The sequence below is a fragment of the Nicotiana sylvestris genome, chromosome 2, assembly GCF_000393655.2.
Source record: "Nicotiana sylvestris chromosome 2, ASM39365v2, whole genome shotgun sequence".
NCBI classification, from domain to species: Eukaryota; Viridiplantae; Streptophyta; class Magnoliopsida; order Solanales; family Solanaceae; genus Nicotiana; species Nicotiana sylvestris.
This window is the reverse complement of record NC_091058.1, coordinates 7142788-7163096: the sequence shown is the minus strand read 5'-3', so window position 1 is coordinate 7163096 and position 20309 is coordinate 7142788. Positions and strand designations below refer to the sequence as shown.

The following is a 20309-nucleotide window of genomic DNA, read 5'->3' as shown; positions in this document are numbered from 1 at the left end:
CCTATTTGGGAGAATCATTAGATTTTTTAATCTTTTACATTGACCTTTCTTAGTCCTATACAAATTTGTTACCTATAAATTAAATGATAAATGTTAAATCTTATTGTAGTTTTACAATGTAAGGATTGGGCACTCACAAAGCTAATTAGATAGATAACATAGGACCAATTTTGTTCCTAACAAATTAAATGATATCTGTATGTTAAGCTTATTTTAGTAGGGGAGCTCGTCAGACATAACTTAGAAACACCCACATATTTTGAGTTACCCGCATGGAGTAACGCTCCTTCAAATCCCGCATAAACAATGGAAATTTCTTGTTACGCAAAATACATAGTTTGCTCCCGGAACTTAGGATCAAATCCCTGTGACACACCTTCTGAGCACGGACAACTTTTTACGCACCCAACCTTTTCAAAGTGTGTCTAATACACACCTTTTTTGTCGACATGGTTAGTGCGTGTTTTACCAATAAAATAAGGCGCGTGAACAGTAAAAAAAATTATTTTCTTTCTTTATTTTATTTTTTCCATTTTCCTAAACTAATTCACTGGCTATCCTCCGCCAAATCCAACACCCACCTTCCACCGTCGTTTCTCCACAATTTCTCCACCATCCTAACCAACACCCACCTGCCAAGAACCACCATACCTTCACCATTGAAGCCCGTCTCTTTTCTCTCTTTTTTTTCTTCTCAAAACCCAGTTGTTGGTAGCAGCAATGGAAGCCCTTACCTTCTGCATACTAAATAGAGCAGTTTGAGTTAAACCCAGAAGCTAAGATCTTCAAGCCACGCCATTTCTGGATTCCATCTTTGAGTTTAAACAAATATTATGCAGTTTGATGTTCTTGAGTTATAATAAAGACTTGTAATTTCTTCATTTAAAAGTGTTTTGATGGATCTAATTATGTCAGGTTTTATGTTATGTGGGTTTTTTCTTTTATTTTGTGAGTTTGAGTTGAATTCTCATTCTATGTAAAAAAAAAAATATTACTCCTAATTAAAGTTTTTAGAAGTGCAGAGACATACTTCAATGGTGTGATTTTTTTTTATTTCTAAGTGTTTTCTCTTTAAAATAGATTGTATTTGTTGAATTCTTGTTATTAGCTATTGCTCATGTTTTTAAAGTAAACAAGGAGGAGGGATTGGAGCTTTACAGGAGTAAGCCGATGGGAAGGGGGCTCGAAGAAGAGGGTAGACGGTGGAGGAGGAGGAAGCTGATGACGGACGGGAGGCTTGGGGAAGATTTTTTTTTTTTTGGGGGGGGGGGGATAAGGTAATATCATACCAAACGATCCCTAAATGTTTATGCGTCCTGCAATTGTTGGTATTATGTCTAGAGTTTTAAGTAATAGTATATGCTTTAAGCGTAAATAACTTGTACATTATCAGTCTAATTGAACCGGTTATAGCAAGTCATTATTCTATTTCCTCAGCTACATATTAAGCTTGATTTGGAAAGTCACGTGTTTACTCCCTTCGTTTTATTTTATGTGACCTGTTCCGGGATGCGTAGGTCGATTGATTAATTTTCGATTTAAATTTGTTAAAAATAAATTTACATATTTAGAATGTTGAGATGACATCGCTAATGGCAGCTATGGTAGCTGGTTCTGGTCTCTCTCATAAAGAAGAAGAAGAAAGGAAACTTCTAGGTTTTCAGACAAAAGATAACATTTCGGATACTTCTAGGTCAATAACACATTTGGACTTCTCTCTTTTGATCTCTCCACGTGTCCTCATCTCAACGGATGTGCAAAAACATGATAGATTAAATAATAACCATTCAGATGAAGAACACCATAGCTTATTCTACAACTACACAACACTAGATCCCAAACTTCAAAATCTGTCACATGGGATATGTACATAGCAAAAGAATATTCTTCGTTATATTTTGTTATTAGCTAGAAAATATGATTTAGACACATGTATAGATGGTTATTTTGATTCTTTTATTCTTTCGTAGAATAATCTTATATATAGATTGTCTCTGTACAGAATGAATACACAGAAAATTTCCACAAAATTGTCTCGATTTCTTTTACAGTCTTTCATGGTATCAGAGCAGTAGCTCTTTTTGGGAAAAATCAACTTCTTTCTCCTCACTTTTCCGCGTCATAACCCTTCACCATGACTGGAACAACAGACACCATTGTTGCTCAGTCTTCCTCTGCTAATGCAGTCAATTTTGATCCAAATAACCCATACTTTCTCCACTCATCAGATGAACCAGGTATGAGTCTTGTGAATGCATTATTTGATGGAAGAGGCTTTCAAGGCTGGAGGAGATCAGTTCTGATTGCTCTTTCAGCAAAGAACAAGTTGGGGTTCATTAATGGAACATGCCCTGCTCCTGCTATCACTTCCAATGAGTATCAACCATGGACAAGATGCAATGACATGGTGAGTTCCTGGTTACTAAACTCACTATCCAAAGACATTGGAGATAGTGTCATATATTCCAAATCTGCTAAAGAGCTTTGGACCAGTCTTGAGCACAGATTTGGAAGGTCAAATGGAGCTAAGTTGTATCACCTGCGCAAAGAACTATCCAGTTTAGTACAAGGAATAAGTGATATAGCAGGGTACTTAACAAAGCTCAAACGTCTATGGGATGAATTAGACTCTTTAATCTGTGATGTTAAGTGTGTTTGTGCTTGTGTGTGTTCTGGAAAACAGAAACTGGAAAAATCCCCAGAAGATGAAAGACTTATACAATTTCTTATGGGTCTAAATGATGTCTATGGACAGGCAAGGGGAAACATTTTGATGATGAACCCTTTACCTAGCTTAGATCTTGCTTATTCTCTGGTATTGCAGGATGAGAGTCAGAGAGATATCTATATGAATCCCCTTCTCTTTGCTGATTCTTCATCCTTCATGGTGGGCACTCAAGCTAACCTTGCAGCATAAGGAAATTTTGTGCAAAGGAACAACAAACAAGGCCAAAGAAACACTGGGCAATTTCAGCAGCAATCTCAGAAATCAGGGAACAACATGCAATTCCAAAGATCAGGAAGTAATATGCAAAAAAATGTGAACACTCCACAAAGAAAATTTGTTGCAAAAGGAAAGAAGCACAAGTTCAATCCTAACTTATCTTGCACCCATTGCAAGAAAATAGGACATTCAGTGGGAGATTGCTATAGAATCATTGGTTTTCCTGAAGATTTTGAATTCACCAATCCTAGAGGTTCTCAAGTTCAATTCAGAAGCAATGGAGCTGTAACAGGGGATCAAGGAGAGGATGCAAGCAACTATTCTGAAGTTCTAAATTAGCACCTTTCCAATGATCAATTTTCACAATTAGTCCAGATAATAAAGCAAGTAAAAGTTCCAGATGCAGGGAGTTTCAATTCAGAAATCAACACAAATGCAGTAGCTAGTACTATTATGAAATACACTGGAAGTTGTTTTGCAGTTTTTAACACTAACACTTGGATAATTGATTCAGGAGCTTCAGAACATATGTGTTTTAATTCAAATGCTTTCATTTCTTTAAAACCCCTTCCAGTTCCTGTACATATAAATCTGCCTAATTCTTTTAAGGTGACAGTCACACATACTGGAAAAATTCCTATCTCTGCTGAATTCATTTTAGAAAATGTTCTTCATGTTCCCAGTTTCAAATATAATCTATTATCAGTCAATAGGTTTTGTGTTCAATTTCACTACTTAGTCTTATTTACTCATAATATGTGTCTCTTGCAGGCCCCTTTAGTAAAGAGGGCTCAAGTTTTTGGTGAAGAAAAGGAAGGATTGTATCTGTTGCAACCTAGTATTGATAGGTTTAGCTCAAAGGAGAAAAGTTTTTTATCTTCAAATCAAAGTGTTCTTAGTCCAGTTTCAGTTGTTTTTCCTTTTTCTGCAAATGCAGCTTCTGATGTAAACCTTTGGCACATTAGATTGGGGCATTTGCCTTTTTCATCAATGAAACATCTCAGTTTTATTTCAAGTTTTCCTAATTCTGAATGTTTCTGTGATATTTGTCCCCAAGCTAGGCAAACTAGGATTCCTTTTCCTTTGAGTCAAATTACTTCCAAAAGAGCATTTGAATTAATTCATGTTGATACATGGGGACCCTATAAGGAATCCACTTACAATGGCTTTAAGTACTTCTTGACTATTGTGGATGACTTTAGCAGAGGAACTTGGACCTTTTTATTAAGCACAAAGTCTAATGCTTTTTCAGTTTTGAAGGATTTTCTCATTATGGTTGAAAGGCAATTTAGGATGAAGGTCCAGAAACTAAGGACAGACAATGCATTTGAACTAGGTAAAGGCTCTCAACAGGCTGCCTTCCTTAGTTCTCAAGGGATTTTGCATCAAACATCTTGTGTAGCCACACCTCAACAGAATGGGATTGTTGAAAGGAAGCATAAACACCTTCTAGAAATGGCAAGGGCTTTGTTGTTTCAATCCAAGGTGCCTATACCATACTGGGGAGAATGCTTGTTGACAGCCACATATTTGATCAACAGGCTGCCCTCTAAGGTACTTCATGGCAAGACACCTTTTTCTGTATTGTTTAACCAATCACCTTCTTATGAAATGCTTAGGAATTTTGGATGTCTTTGTTTTGCATCTACCCTATCTGGTGGAAGGAACAAACTTGAGCCTAGGGCTAAGGCATGTGTTTTCTTGGGATATCCTATGGGTCAAAAGGGATATAAAGTGCTAGAATTAGACACAAAGAGAGTTGTTGTATCCAGGGATGTTCACTTTCATGAAACCAAATACCCTTTTGCCTCAAACACCTTGTCTCCAGATCTTATCTTCCTTACTCCCACACCAGTAGAAACAACCTTACCTAAACCTTCCCCAAACTCTTCTTTACCTGAACCTAACATTTCTCAAGCACCCAGTCCTTCTAGAACTCACTCACCAATCAACACTACTCTTCAATCTCCTCAGTCTTCCTATCCCTTTGATTCTATTAGCTATGAGGAGCATCCCACACCTACACCAGCAGTGAGAAAATCCACCAGAGTCACTACATGGCCTAGTCATCTAGAGGATTTCATTTGTAACAACATCTACCTCACAGACCTGACCACCTCATGTTTTGTTCACCCTTCCCAGCCTAATATTTTTTCTTTTGGAGCCCTCTCTAGTCATAATTAGCATGTAATGCAGTCTATATTAGCTATCTCAGAACCTAGTAGCTTTTCTGAAGCCTCTAAGCATCCTGGGTGGCAGCAAGCAATGCAATCAGAGATTGATGCTTTGAAAGCTAATCACACTTGGGATGTAGTTATCTTACCAAAGGGAAAGAAAGCTTTACCTTGTAAATGGGTATACAATGTCAAACATAATTCAAATGGGTCTGTTGAAAGGCTTAAAGCACGACTAGTAGTCAGGGGGGACATCCAACGAGAAGGCATAGACTACACTGAGACATTCTCCCCTATGGTAAAAATGACCACGATACGATGCTTATTAGCCATTGCAGTCAAGAAAGACTGGCTTATTCATCAAATGGACGTCAATAATGCATTCCTACATGGTACTTTGCAAGAAGAGGTTTTTATGAAGTTTCCAGCAGGATTATCTCCACCTACTGTCAACCATGTGTGTCTACTGAAGAAATCATTGTATGGGTAAAAACAGGCATCACGACAGTGGTATGCCCGTCTTGCAGGTGCCTTAAGTTATAAAGGCTACTCCTCATCTCTAAATGATTACTCCCTATTTTTTAAAAGGAGGAATAGCCTAATCTTAGTTGTAGCTGTTTATGTTGACGACATACTCATTAGTGGAGATGATGCAGAAGAGATTACTAATCTTAAGTCCTTTCTCAACATTGAATTCAAAGTCAAGGACTTGGGAAACTTACATTACTTTCTAGGCATGGAAATACTTCGAGAAAAACAGGGCATAATTATGTGTCAAAGAAAATTCACCTTGGATTTATTGAAGGAGTTTGGTGTCTCTGCTCTCCCTTGTGTTTCTTCACCTCTGGAACCTTCTGTCAAATTGAGTGCTGAAGAAAGGCCTTTGCTAAGTGATCCCACCATTTATCGACACCTTGTGGGGAAGCTGAACTATCTAACCCACACAAGGCCCGACTTATCCTTCACAGTCTTGAAATTAAGTTAGTATATGCAGCAGCCCAGGTCTTCTCACTTCAGAGCTGCCCTTCGAGTATTGAGATACTTGAAATCAAACCCAGGACAAGGGATTCTTCTAAATTCCGATCCCTCACTCTCTTTGTTAGCGTTTTGTGACGCTGACTGGGCTTCTTGTCCAGATAGTCGAAGATCTGTAAGCGGCTTCTACATCACTCTTGGGGGATCTCCAATTTCTTGGAAATCGAAGAAACAAGCCTCTGTCTCTTTATCATCAGCTGAAGCAGAGTATCGCTCCATGCGTAGAGTTGTTGCTGAGCTCACTTGGCTCACGCGTCTTCTCTCCGATATCTCTGTATCACCATCTTTGCTGGTGCCGGTCCTCTCTGATAGCAAAACAGCTATCAACATTGCTCGAAACCCTGTCTTCCATGAAAGAACGAAGCATGTGGAACTCGATTGCCACTTTGTTCGGCAACAGTTCCTTTCTGGACTGATTTCCCTTTCCTTTGTTCCATCCTCGTCTCAACTCGCCGATCTATTCACCAAATCTCTCTCAGGTCCTTCACATAGATCTGCTATTGGTAAGCTGGGGTAATTTCTCTACCCTCCACCTTGAGGGGGGATGTTGAGATGACATCGCTAATGGCAGCTATGGTAGCTGGTTCTGGTCTCTCTCATAAAGAAGAAGAAGAAGAAAGGAAATTTCTAGGTTTTCAGACAATGGCAGCTATGGTAGCTGGTTCTGGTCTCTCTCATAAAGAAGAAGAAGAAAGGAAACTTCTAGGTTTTCAGACAAAAGATAACATTTCGGATACTTCTAGGTCAATAACACATTTGGACTTCTCTCTTTTGATCTCTCCACGTGTCCTCATCTCAACGGATGTGCAAAAACATGATAGATTAAATAATAACCATTCATGTGAAGAACACAATAGCTTATTCTACAACTACACAATACTAGATCCCAAACTTCAAAATCTGTCACATGGGATATGTACATAGCAAAAGAATATTCTTCAGTTATATTTTGTTATTAGCTAGCAAATAGGATTTAGACACATGTATAGGTGGTTATTTTGATTCTTTTATTCTTTCATAGAATAATCTTATATATAGATTGTCTCTGTACAGAATGACTACACAGAAAATTTCCACAAAATTGTCTCGATTTCTTTTACAGTCTTTCATAGAAACTACGTAAAAAGTACTATAAGTCACAATAATTAGCAATTTAAAATATTTAAAATATATTTATAAAAATATGCTCTTAACATAAATTATTTTTACACTATCAATCTGCTAAAATCGGTCGTATATTTTTACACTATCGATCTATTAGAATCGGTCGTAGCAGATCGCTATTCTATTTTCCATGTAAATGTTAAACATGATATGTCGAGTTACATATTACTAGAAGTCAAAATAATATTATAAAAGTTTTTTATATTACCTACGCACCAAACATAATTTCTTTTATTTAAAAGATTTAAGTTAGATACACGGATAATGTAAAAAAAATAAAAAATTACGCTCCCGTAGTTGCAATCTTTAATTGATTATCAATTACTAATATCTTCACCGTCCATACACAAACTCTTGTTTAAATTCCTCGTATATTGTCCTCGTAAACCGATTCACTGAACCGGACCGAACCAAACACCAAACATTTTCCCTCAGGTTCCTCGAAACATCATTAAAAAACCAAACATATTTCCAGAAGAATAATAAAATAAAATAAAACATATTATAATTAATATTCTCCTTACGCGTTTGGTTTTCCTATAAACTTTTCAATTCCCAACAACGCGATTACGACCAATAAGGCAAATACTAGCGTCTTTATATATCTCAACCTCTCACAAAACCTTAAACGCGTTTACTTTAACAAACATTCTGTCTTTCTTCTTCTTCCCTTAGATTCAACGAGGCGATTTTTCCATTATTTTGCTATGATTCTTTCTAAAAAACACATTTTTTTGCTATTTGTGTCAATTTCTTTGCTTCTAATTCCAGCAAGCGCTATCAGAGGATTTATTGAGAAGCCTAAGGCAAATTTTGATGGATATTTGAGATATGTTGAATCTCCAGAGTATAGAAATAGCGAAGAATGTCCAATTTTAGAGTCAGATTTATCAGTTTGTGACCCAAATTTGATACATATAGCTATGACTCTTGATTCACATTATTTTAGAGGTTCAATAGCAGCAGTACACTCAGTTTTAAAGCATACTTCTTGTCCCGAAAATATTTATTTCCATTTCGTGACCTCCAAAGATTTCGATTTTCAACAGTTGACACAAACAGTTATGTCTATATTTCCATCTCTGAGCTTCAAAGTTTACAGCTTTGATGAATTACGTGTCAAGAATTTGATATCATCTTCAATTCGTCAAGCTCTTGATAATCCATTAAATTATGCTAGAACTTATTTAGCTGAGATTATTGAGCATTGTGTTGAAAGGGTAATTTATTTGGATTCTGATGTGATTTTAGTTGATGATATTCAAAAGCTATGGTCGATTTCATTAACTGGTTCAAGAATTATTGGAGCTCCAGAATATTGTCATGCTAATTTCAGAACATATTTCAATGACAATTTTTGGTCTGACACAAAATTCTCAAAGGTATTTCAAGGTAAAAAGCCATGTTATTTTAATACAGGGGTAATGGTAATGGATTTAGGAAAATGGAGAAAAGGAGATTATACTGAAAAGATTGAAAATTGGATGGAAATACAAAAGGAGAAGAGGATATATGAATTGGGATCATTGCCACCATTTATGTTAGTATTTGGAGGAGAAATTGAAGGAATTGATCATAAATGGAATCAACATGGATTAGGTGGAGATAATTTGGTGAATAGTTGTAGAACATTGCATCCAGGTCCAGTTAGTTTATTGCATTGGAGTGGTAAAGGTAAACCTTGGGTTAGACTTGATCAAGGAAATCCTTGTCCTGTTGATCTTTTATGGGCACCTTATGATTTGTATAGATTGAGCCTTCATGATTCTTTGGACCAACACCAGCGGAGATTGTGATCTGATAGTGTAAAATTTATTTTAGGCTATTAGTGTATAGGAGTTTAAATTCTTTTTTCTTTTTCTTTTTTCCATTGTGAAAATTCTTTGATTCTTTTTCCTCATTGGGGAGAAGTTGAGAAACACAGTCTGTACTTGATAGTGTTAGGTACAGGGGACGATTTTGATGAGTCTCCTGTGAGTGATTTTGTGTGTATAAGAGCAAACGATTGAATAAAGGGAATTTTACCTCTCTGAAAATTTCTCTTGTATAAACCGATTATTCCTTCATTATTTTTGTAGTAATCAGAGTAGTCTTTTGATATTTTCTTCAAGTTTCATAAGAGAAAAAGAACGCCAAGGATGTAGGTGTGTTTTCTTCACTTTGCATTATATTTATGTTTCAATTGTGAAAATCATTCAGTTCCACGGTTTTGGGGTCATATTTAAAGTTTGTTAAATAGTTAATGATACGCTTTTTGAAATTTACAATATTCAGATAAATACTACTCCCTCTGTCTCAAATTATCTGTACTATTTCTCTTTTACACACCCTTAAGAAACATTAATTAGGAGAAATTTTAGAGTATTTTATCCTTATTTATGTCTTAAGATATGATCTCTTTTCATTGAATATTTACTCTATTTATGTGCTATCTCTTTTTTCAAGAATAATTACTATTTAAAATTAAATAAAAAAAATATAATTTATTTTATCGAAAACAACAAATAATTTGAGACAACTATTTTTAAAAATTACTAACAGATAATTTGTGACAGAGACTACTATACAATCGTGAAAATAGTTCTACAAAGATCTCTTATTTATTATTATTAACGAGACAACTTGGCGAAGCAGGGGATGATAGACAGAGTGAGCATGTTTTGACATTTGGAAATCAATAATGAATGACTGAAGTTTATTGCCGCGTCATACATTACTTGCATGGAAGAAGAAGACTACCTTTTTGACACAATATGTTTACTACACTTATATTTATAGTACTCCCTCTTGTCAAAAATTAGTAATTTTTTGGTTTTTTTCTTGTGGTCCAAAATAAGTGATTTTTTCTGATTTCAAGAATAAATTAATTATTTTTTTCCTACGTTGCTCTTGGAGTAATTAATGTTGGAGTATGTGTTAGAAGTGTTTATGCGAAAAAATAGTAAAGGTTAATATGGCCAATTTCATTACTAATTAATATTAAAAGTTGAATTTCTTAATATGTATGAAAACAACCAAAAAATCAATTATTTTGGACCGGAGCGAGTATTATTTTATGCTGAGTCAGTTTTTTCCTGAAAAATGCTAACCCCTAGCTTGCTACAATCTCGACACCAAATATAGAATTATGTTTCGGAATACCTACCACACTATCAAAATTAACAGTACTCTCACTACTAAAACATGCTAGTATCATAATTCCACCAAACCCATCAGCCAATAAATAAATCGTCATGGGATAGCAGACCATACAGTAACAGCAGAATCTCCTTTTTTTTTGGCCAATCAAAACCACTTTTCACCAAACCTTTTACCAAATCCTGAGTTAAGTGTGAACGCCTTTTTTTTCAGCCTTGACCACTAACAAATGACGACCAGGCAATAACAACATTAGGATGAGAAAGTAGTGATTTCTGCATCTTAGTCATTCTATAATTATGAGAACGTTCTGCCTCGTGGAAATTTTGATCGTGACTTCCATTGCTTTTCGAATTCTCATTTTAATTTTAAGGAAATTCCAACATTCTAAATCAACAGACGAGAAATTGAAATGGTCTACAACATCCTCCATGTATACAAATCTCAGCAATATCTCCATCATGCAGTGCACAATGAGCATCTCTTTTTCTAATTTTGTTGATCCAGTCCCAAAACATGAATTGCAAACAACTGTGAAGTTGATGGGAATCAGCAAAGAGGTTATAAGTAATGTGGTTAGCATCTGTCAAACCGCCCCGGCAGTTTATATGTGATGTATGATCATCTTATGTGATGTTGAAACAGCCTCTTGCAGAAATGCAGGGTAAGGCTGTGTACAATAGACCCTTGTAGTTCGACCCTTACCCAGACCCCACGCATAGCGGGAGCTTAGTGCACCTGGCTGCCCTTTTTTTAATATGAAAATGCAAGTTAGGATCAACTAACTATTGTTTGCTCATTGTATGCATTATTTTTAGTGTACTTGATCAATTTACACTATGAAGTCAAAGAGGCACTGAGAAATGGATTATCATTCTCACAAGTACACCCTTCCATACAATTCCTTACGAATTGTAAGAACAAAATTTTACAGGATATGTGGAATGTTCTTATATAAGTAACAGGAAAGAATTGAACTAGACAGAGAAAAAGAGAAGGGGAGGAAAAGAAAAGAAGAATATACATCCCTCTTTGTACTTTGCAAGATCATAACAAGCCAACAACACAACTTAGATGCAATCTGTTCTCCAATCCTCTCAAATGATGTCCCAATAACATACACCTGCCAATTACAAAGTTGATTTATTGACCAACTCAGAATAATCAATTCTGATAAAGCTAAAGAGGATACCCAAGAAAAAGTTCACTTTTGGTGAATACAAGGGAAATGAAAAAGAATAAATAACTGAGAGATGCCATGTTACTAACCAAAAAAGTAGCTTTGCCAAGTAATCCCGAGAAGTGCCTGTTGAGTCGCAGAATTCGGTGTCATTACTTTGGTAGTTTTTGGCACCACTAAGATTAGGATCTTCTTCATTGGTAACATCGTCCTCTGTGAAAAATCTTTGCAATATGTTTTGAGCAAGTTGCTTAATAATCTCCTCCACCTCAAAGGATGATGGTCTAGATAGTTCAGTCACCTGTTCAAGTAGCAGACACATCAGGAATTAACCTCAATGGCTTCAGATGATATGACATACAAATAACGACATTACCATGTCAGATTCCAATGACCGAAGGTATTCCAGCAAATCATTGTTGCTTTCGTTGATATACTCCATTTGCAAATTTTCTTGTTGCTGGGATTGCAGTTCCTAAGAGGAACAGAGAAGGATCAGTATAAAGTTTGACTGAAGCTTATAGTATCAATTATCAGATCAGGTACATAAGTGCGCCCAAGAAAAGAACAAGAAAATATCAGTTTCCACGAGTAAGCTTATACCCTATGGGATTCAGTTGTACAACCGCTAGTGCAGATGAACAATGAATCAGAAAATGACACCTTAATGGACAATGATACTGGTACACAGCCCCAATCCTACGTAGGCAAATTGAAAAGCTCAATTACTGAAGAAACACTAGAATACGAGTTGAAGGAACATGATTAGCCTGCGGCTAAATGTTTGACACCGGAAAGTGTCTAGGCAGAGATCCTTTTTTTTAAACAAAGCGTAAGTAATGCATAAGTAAGTTTTTTGCTAAGCAAGTAGCAACAAACTCACCACAACATATTTGTAAAAACAACATAAAGGAAAAACGGTGAAGAAGTGGAGAACTCTAGCCATGGTTAAAGCTATAATATCCTAATTTGCCACTCAAACATGCAAGTTGTCTATCAATAATCCAAGGACCAGATCATAGAGCCTAAATAAAATTATCAAAATGGTTTTGCAACTGAACCTTATTCTATGATCACAAGTTCATGCTTGAAGAATGAACTGCAGAAAGCAGGCTTAAACATTCTTCTTCCAGCAGTTTGATTTTATTTGACTCACACACAACTGAAATTTCTGGATAATTATGTATAATAACCTGTGGCAAATGTAACTTCTTGTAACATTAATCCACCCATGTCAGCAGATCAACTTCTTTGGTGCATCCACTAATTCATGATTGGTAGTAAGATGATTAAATATGTCAACTTTGAGAGCAAAAGGTCAAGAAAATCTACATATTTGACTAACAAATGTGTAAAGCATCTAGGATTTCTTACAACTTAAGCTTTGCACTCAAGAAAGCATCCAATATCTTTCGGTTAGGACTACTCTTGGTAGTAGAATGACCATAGTGTCACTTAAACAATGAATTATGAATAGTCTTCTGTATGAAAGGACTAGCCAATAATTCACAAATAAACAAACACAGCCAGTAGTTTTTACAGATTTCAAAGTGAAAGAATATCACCTGTTTAACAGATGAGAGCTCTTCTTCTAATTGCTGAATATAGCTCAAAGCTTCAGGAGATAAATCCCCAAGAGCTTGAGCATTTATTCTTTCTGAAACTGCAGGAGACATATTTTCACTTTTCTCCTCACTCTTCAACCCTAAATTCACATTCTCCTCCGCCAAGTTCAAGCCTTTCAAATTATCTGACGGAATATCAAAATTCCTCATCAATGATATCCTGTACTCCGCATTCCACAACGTATACCTACAGCAAATTGATCCAAAATTTTGAGAAATTACTAATTACACTTTTAAGTTTTAGCCTAAATTAAATTAAGAGATTAAGGTACCCGGTAATTATGGAAGAAACAATGAGGCGATCGAGAGGGCGTTTGGAGAAGTGAACGGTGACGGAGAATTGATCGGAGGGGAGCAAGCCTAACATAGTAGAAATCGTCTGCTTCATAGAGTCCTTAGCAGAATCCGAAACGCCTTTAGATATAACAGAAGTATCCAACGGTTCAATTCGCTTAAGCATATTAGCAATAACGGAGAATTCGCTGCCGAAGCCGTCGGATTTCCTGGTGGAAACGAAGTCGTCAGAAACACCGCCGCCATCAACGCCGGAAATAAGGCAGTTGATAGAAGAACGCCGTCTACCGGAAGCGGAAATAGAAGGAAGCAACGGGCGGATGAGGAGGTGGTTGGTAAAAGGAGGGGGTGGGTGAGGAAGATGTTGATGTGGCTTCAGTGAGAGGTCTGTAAGGCGTGATGTAAGAAAAACCCTAGCTGTAGAGGCAGCCATTAAAAACGGAGATTTCTCTTCTTTGTGTGGCCGGCGAAGTGAAGTTCTCACGTCTTCCTTCGATTCTCTCTCCGCCTCATCTTTCTGCCCACCCAATTCGTTTTCGTGTTTTTGTTGGCTTGTGAATTGACTGACCCTATGCCCTTGCTATTTGCCTTATTTACGGATTTGCCATCCGCTTACTGACATAAAAATACCTGGTTGTAAACTCTCGGCCATTTACTTGAAAAATTCAATCTAAACGAACCCAAAACCTTACCACTAATTTTTATTTGTCGTCTTACTAGTTCTAGTTCTAAAATCCCTAGCAACCAAGTGGTCCAACAATTGTGGTGAGTTCTCATTTATTCTTAATAGGTCTCGAGTTTGAGCCATAAAATGGAGTCAGTCGTCTTTATTATGTGAGATTTTTCGGCGCGAATCCAATTTAGTTAGGCCCAAACACGAATATCGAACACTAGACGAAAAACCCAGAAAAATCAACCTAAGTGGTCCAGCATTCATAGATATCTATCAAAACATAATTGTATCCAATTGCAGCTATTATATTCCATTGCAGGTTACTATAAATACTTTTAATTTTAGAATGCTAAAAAAGAGCTGCTGAATCATGGTTACATGCGAGTCTTCGCCATCTTGAGATTCAGGAGTTTTTGTAATATGATAATTATCAAAGAAACAAAGTTTTTGTTTCAAATTTCCATTGTTATTTTTATCTAAAAAAGTTAAGAATCAAAATAAGAAGAAATAAATAAAGTAGATAAGCTTCATTTAGTTTACTTTAAGCTAAAGGTAAATTGCTTAATGCTTATTTCCTTCAGTTCATTTTACTCTTTTCATTTGCTTTTCTATTGAAAAATGGTGGATTCAGCTGCCGAAAGTGTAACACCCCACACTTTAGACAGAGTCCCACATCGGCAAAACACAATAGGGATTCTGAGTATATAAGTTAACGAGCCTTAGACACTAGTGACACGTTTTAAACTCATGAGGACCTAGGTCAGAGCGGACAATATCACTAGCGAGCTGGGCTCTTACAGAAAGATTCATGCAAAACATCAAAGTTGAGGTATAATGTTCAGAATGGGCAGACTCTAACATTTGTAGGAAGAAGATTCACTAAGTTTGTCAAATTGGAGAGAAAATAAAAATTAGCCATATTTCATTTAAAAAGTACAGTACTGCCTGCTGTGATAATGTCAAGACTGTATGTTAATCTCACTAAAAATAATTGAAAAATGACTACTTGTCGTAAACGTAAAATGCTTAAACGTAAACTATGTAAGTTGATTTATTACACTCTCTCCTTATCACTGAAAGATGGAGTCATCTTAAAATTAACTCCTTTTATACTGAAACTTATATCACATTTATAGAATTTTTCTTCATCGTGTAATAATATATAGCCTAGTCGTTAATGAAGTGAGTTAAGCCGACTAGTGGGATTAGAAAATAATTCGGGCATCACGATTATAGATAAACAAAATACATTTTTTTCATTTTGTTTCATTGAATGACTATATGAATGGCATTCAACTTTTGACTCTAACGAACCAAAAGACAGTTGTTTTTTGTTACTATTATCTTTTGATAATCAAAACGAAAACACACGTCTCTTAACACATTACGAATTAGTCCATTGGACGACTATTTGCATAACAGTTATTTGACGGAATAACTGTTATTTGATGGAATTATGTTATTTGACACTGAGCTAACGTTGTCAATTCCTGCGGACACGGCACGGTTTAACGAAGGTTTCATTTCACATTAAGATTAATAAATACCCTCTATAAATAGAACAAACTGTTGCATAAACTTTAGTGATAGAATTACCCGATTTTTGTGATAGTAAGAAATTAGTAGTAGATATCTGATAAAATATTTAAAAATACGTGCAAATTAATCCTAACACTAATTAAAAAAATATATAACAAACATTGGGCGACTGAAAACAACGATCCTCCTCAAGTCTAAGATATATAAGTTAACTATGCATGTATATTTTACAACATGAAATGACAATCGTAAGCAGGGGTGGAGCTAACCTTACGCTTACGGGTTCGGTCGAACCCAATAGTTTTTGAGCAGACTCTGTATTTGTCTTGTGAAATTCATGAAATATATACAAATTCCAGTAACTTAAAAGAGCTAGAATCCCGAACCCATAAGCTTAAAATCATGGTTCCGCCTCTAATCGTAAGGTGACTCATTATTATAAGGGAGGCACGTGCCGATTATTGCAATGCACCTGCCTATTTGTATGGGGTGCCTAATTAACTAGTAGTATTAATTAATTAAAAAGTGATGGAGTGCTAAATTGCAAATGTTGGTGAGTGTTAGATTAATAAGAGAAGCAGAAACCCATATCAGAAGTGCAATGAATAAATTTGTCTGTTTCACCAATTTCACATTAAACATGTGCACCTCTGTCATCAAGTGAGATGGGCTGGCACTTAGAGATTTGAAAATATGACAGTTTATATTAAATACTCAGGTCCTTGATTGGAACATGCTTTAATTAAAGTGTTTAAATAAAATATGTTGACAAGATAACAATAAAAGAAAAGTGTTAATCAGATATCCATCGATCACTTAAGTTTCTTTCTTAAGGCCCGTTAAAGTCATTATCAGACTCTTCTTATGTTTTTCTTTTAATGGGCTTGGATCATGTCTCCGGTAGTTTCTGTGCATTTTGCCAAATTTTATAGACAAATGTTTCTTTAGTGTGGGGTGGTATAAAATTCGAAAAATTGAATTCCGACCGAACTAATTTGGTATTTCAGTATCAGTTTATTCGGTATTTAGATATTCTTCAGTATAGTTTTTTTTGGTATTTCGGTACGGTACTTGATATACCAAAATACCAAATATTTAAGTGCTACACTAACCAGCCCACCTCTATTTCTATTTTCAAGCCCAATAAAATTAAGCCCAACACTTACACCCCAATTGCAGGGGAGAAATTCAAAAATAGTCAGATTTATAAGTGGTCATTCAAAAATAGTCACAGTTTCAAAAGTAATCGAAATTTAGCCACTTTTCATGTAAAGATAAATCTGAACGAAAATACTGTTCAAAATCCAAAAAAATACTCCAGCATAATATATTGGAGCCAGCAAAGTATATCGGTCCAGCATAATATGCTGGAAGTTCATACACAGGTGCACTGAACTCTAGTATATTATGTTGGACCAGTCTCTATTGCAGCAAAATAGTGGTTATTTTTTAATGACTTGGTAAATGCTGGCTATTTTTGAATGATCATTCCGAAAAATGGCCAGACCATGCTATTTTTACCAAGCCAACTGCCCAACGCCCCAATACTGCTATGATCTGCTTATCCATATATTGTGATGTATTCATCGATGGTGTAGTGTATATATAAACTTTGCTTTGTTCTTGTGATTTTGGATTGCTCCCTTTTTAAACGCTCGATTCAGTGAGTTAGTCTGATATAAAATGATTTGAATATGATAAAGGTCGATGTTGCTTCTTAGGTGTGCTAGGCATAAGGTCTTCCTACACTAGATTTGGTATGATAGAGAAACTGTACCAAAACTATACCGAATCAAATAAGAAAGTATCAAACCGTACCGAACTACTTTGATACGGTATTTGATATGCATAATTAATATATCAAATTTTAAAGTATTAAACCGTAATTATTAATTACCGTATCGAAGTACCGGACGAGTCCACACCTATTTTGGAGGAAGTCCAAAGGAGAAAAATCAGAATCGTAGGTGTTTTTCATATCTAGAGGCACGAGCAAATGGTCAAATAAGTTGTGCCATAGTTGATGCACCACGACGCTTTTGAAAGTTGCAGAGCCACCGAGTTGGAATTCTTTTTTATGGTCGGTCCAATCGTCTGCATTTCATAATTTTATATTGTAAATTAACGCTTTTATTGCTAGAGGCACTTTTGTAATTTAATTTAATTGCTAGAGTGACCTTTTTTAGAAACTTTCAAGTTCAGATAATTAAAACAAAAATTACTACAAATTACATCTCAATATGTTAAAAAGTTAATGGGCCTTTTCGTAAATTGAAATAAATTAGTAAATTGCAGCCAATGAGGAAGTCCTATTCGAGATAATATAAATACGGGAGAGATGACCAAATTAACAGGTTAGGTCATCACCGAAATAGTCTTCTGTAAAGTTAGCGTCTCTTCTGCTTCCCCGTTTTTCTATGGCTTCTTCCACCCTTAACCGTTGGTTGAGGCCCGAGGTCTGTTTTTTTCTCCTTATAAATATTTGATTTTTCTTTTTGATTTGCCCTGAAAATCGGCGATTTTGTTTATGGATCAATTTGGGATTTTTTTTTTTTCGGGTTTACTATTGATTTATGATTAGATCTGAATTACTGAAGATGCTATTTATATGGTGGCACAGGTATATCCACTTTTTGCAGCCGTAGGCGTTGCTGTAGGGATCTGTGGAATGCAATTGGTTCGTAATATCTGCGGCAATCCTGAAGTCAGGTACTCCTTCTAAGGCTTCTACCCTCTTTTCACTCTTTATATATCTTCGTCTATGCCTTGTCTAATTTGTGGTATATATGATTCATTGAATCTCAATTGGATACATGTACTTTTTTTTTTTTTGAAAAACATCAGTAAAATATGATATGAATTTTCATTTTAGATCCAGTGTTTGCTGGACTCTTTTTGATCTGTTCAAAGACTTCTGTGTCAGCGTTGGAGTTATTTATTAGTATTGGAATGAATTGAGTCCGCCAGGATAGGTCGGACTTGATTATAGAGAAGTCATATGATCCGACAGCCAAATAGCTTAGAATTCAGGCTTTGTTGAGTGATCAATTTGGGGATTCAGGATTTGATTTACTGGGTTCAAGATTTATTATTTGCATTTATTTAGTGGCTTTTTAAACAAATACTAACACAGTGTCTGAGCCAAAGTTACTGGTTTTAAATTAACCTATAAATGATACACTAGATCCGCCCCGATGTCGGTTACCTGAGAAGAGAGGATCTGGAGGCATATGAAACGTTCTTAGCTTAAGTTTCTTAGACAATTTTCAACTATATGATAAATAGGGAAAGCCTCTAGAATGTAACTGGTAGGATTTGTAGAGCATTGATTGAGGTTACTAATCTCTCTTTTGTGAGACCTTGAAAAGGAAGAACGAAAGCCTGGTAAAATTGGTCTTGTCAATGGATATTGCCTTTTTGGTTTGATTTTATTTGTTTGTTTGTTGGTGGTAGAAATTAATATGTTAATCAACTGGTATAACGTCAGCTGTGCAATGAAAAACACTCAAATTTAAGTTGTGTTATACTAGATTGTATCTTTATGTCCGTGGAAGAGTCTGGAATACTATGAAGGAGATTATAAAAAGTATGTCATACCTGAGATTAGAACGTGCAGCGTAAATTAATTTTTGAGCCACTTTTGCCACTATGCCGGAAGTGTCTCTTGTGTCAAGGCCTAGGGGATTCCCAATTTATTTATTTATATAGATATATTATTTTTACCCTATTTGCACAATATTATTTTTCGATACAGAGGATTCAATTGAACTCATGCAGCTCTGACGCTGCTTTCTACGTGCAGCTAGAAACGAATGCATTAATTTTTCATTTAACAGTCGTTTAACTGATATCTTCGTGTTTGCAAAAAATTCAGAGTGACAAAGGAAAACAGGGCAGCAGGGGTGTTGGACAATTTTTCAGAAGGGGAGAAATATGCTGAGCATGCTCTTAGGAAGTTTGTTCGAAACAAGTCTCCAGAGATTATGCCAAATATCAACGGCTTCTTTAGCGATCCAAAGTGAAGTTTGACATGGATTAACATCATTATTCTTTGTCTTTTCCATTGAAAAAGATAGGCTTGAAATGCATTTTTATGGCCTGTTTTTGGCCTAAAAATATTGAAAGAAACTTAATAATTGTAATTTCATATACAAGTTTCCCCCTTGTAATAGGGTACATCTTTGCATATACTATTTATCGGTTGTTTTTTTATTTCTGGAAAATTGTTCATTTCCTATCATTGAATGAATAGCATTACTTTGGATTTGGCTCTTTAGACATGCTGCTGTTGATCAAAGTGTGCTACCAGTTACCGCATCAAGAGTTCAAATGAAGCACTTGGGATAAATTTAAATGACCACAAGTCTATGTATTGAATGAATAAACAAAATGTGTGATAGAAAATAAGTATATCTAGAAATATGATCAAGATCACGAACCTTCAACTCGTTCTCACTTAACTAGGGTAACCAGGGCTTAGAGAGTCTGTCAAATTCACTTAAGGTTGCAAATAATGTAACTAGAAAAGTATACCCATTCTGCA

General features: G+C 35.7%; 3 protein-coding genes across 3 annotated transcripts; 2 read left to right on the top strand and 1 right to left on the bottom strand.

The window, feature by feature from the left end:
* The first annotated feature begins 7930 nt into the window (after positions 1–7930).
* LOC104221990 (probable galacturonosyltransferase-like 10) lies at positions 7931–9383 on the top strand. The gene has a single exon (XM_009773158.2). It carries the CDS (start codon positions 8025–8027, stop codon positions 9111–9113), a length of 1089 nt encoding a protein of 362 aa, XP_009771460.1. The 5' UTR covers positions 7931–8024; the 3' UTR covers positions 9114–9383.
* Positions 9384–11309: 1926 nt separating this feature from the next.
* On the bottom strand, positions 11310–14244 carry LOC104221989 (uncharacterized). Its single transcript, XM_009773157.2, has 5 exons — positions 13533–14244; positions 13201–13447; positions 12012–12110; positions 11725–11936; positions 11310–11578 (listed from the first exon to the last, which is right to left on the bottom strand). Exons 1-5 carry the CDS (start codon positions 13985–13987, stop codon positions 11503–11505), a joined length of 1089 nt encoding a protein of 362 aa, XP_009771459.1. The 5' UTR covers positions 13988–14244; the 3' UTR covers positions 11310–11502.
* A 3833-nt stretch (positions 14245–18077) lies between these two features.
* LOC104221988 (uncharacterized) lies at positions 18078–19978 on the top strand. Its single transcript, XM_009773156.2, has 3 exons — positions 18078–18222; positions 18387–18475; positions 19641–19978. The coding sequence occupies exons 1-3, from the start codon at positions 18184–18186 to the stop codon at positions 19786–19788; spliced, it is 276 nt and encodes a 91-aa protein (XP_009771458.1). The 5' UTR covers positions 18078–18183; the 3' UTR covers positions 19789–19978.
* The last annotated feature ends 331 nt before the right edge of the window (positions 19979–20309 follow it).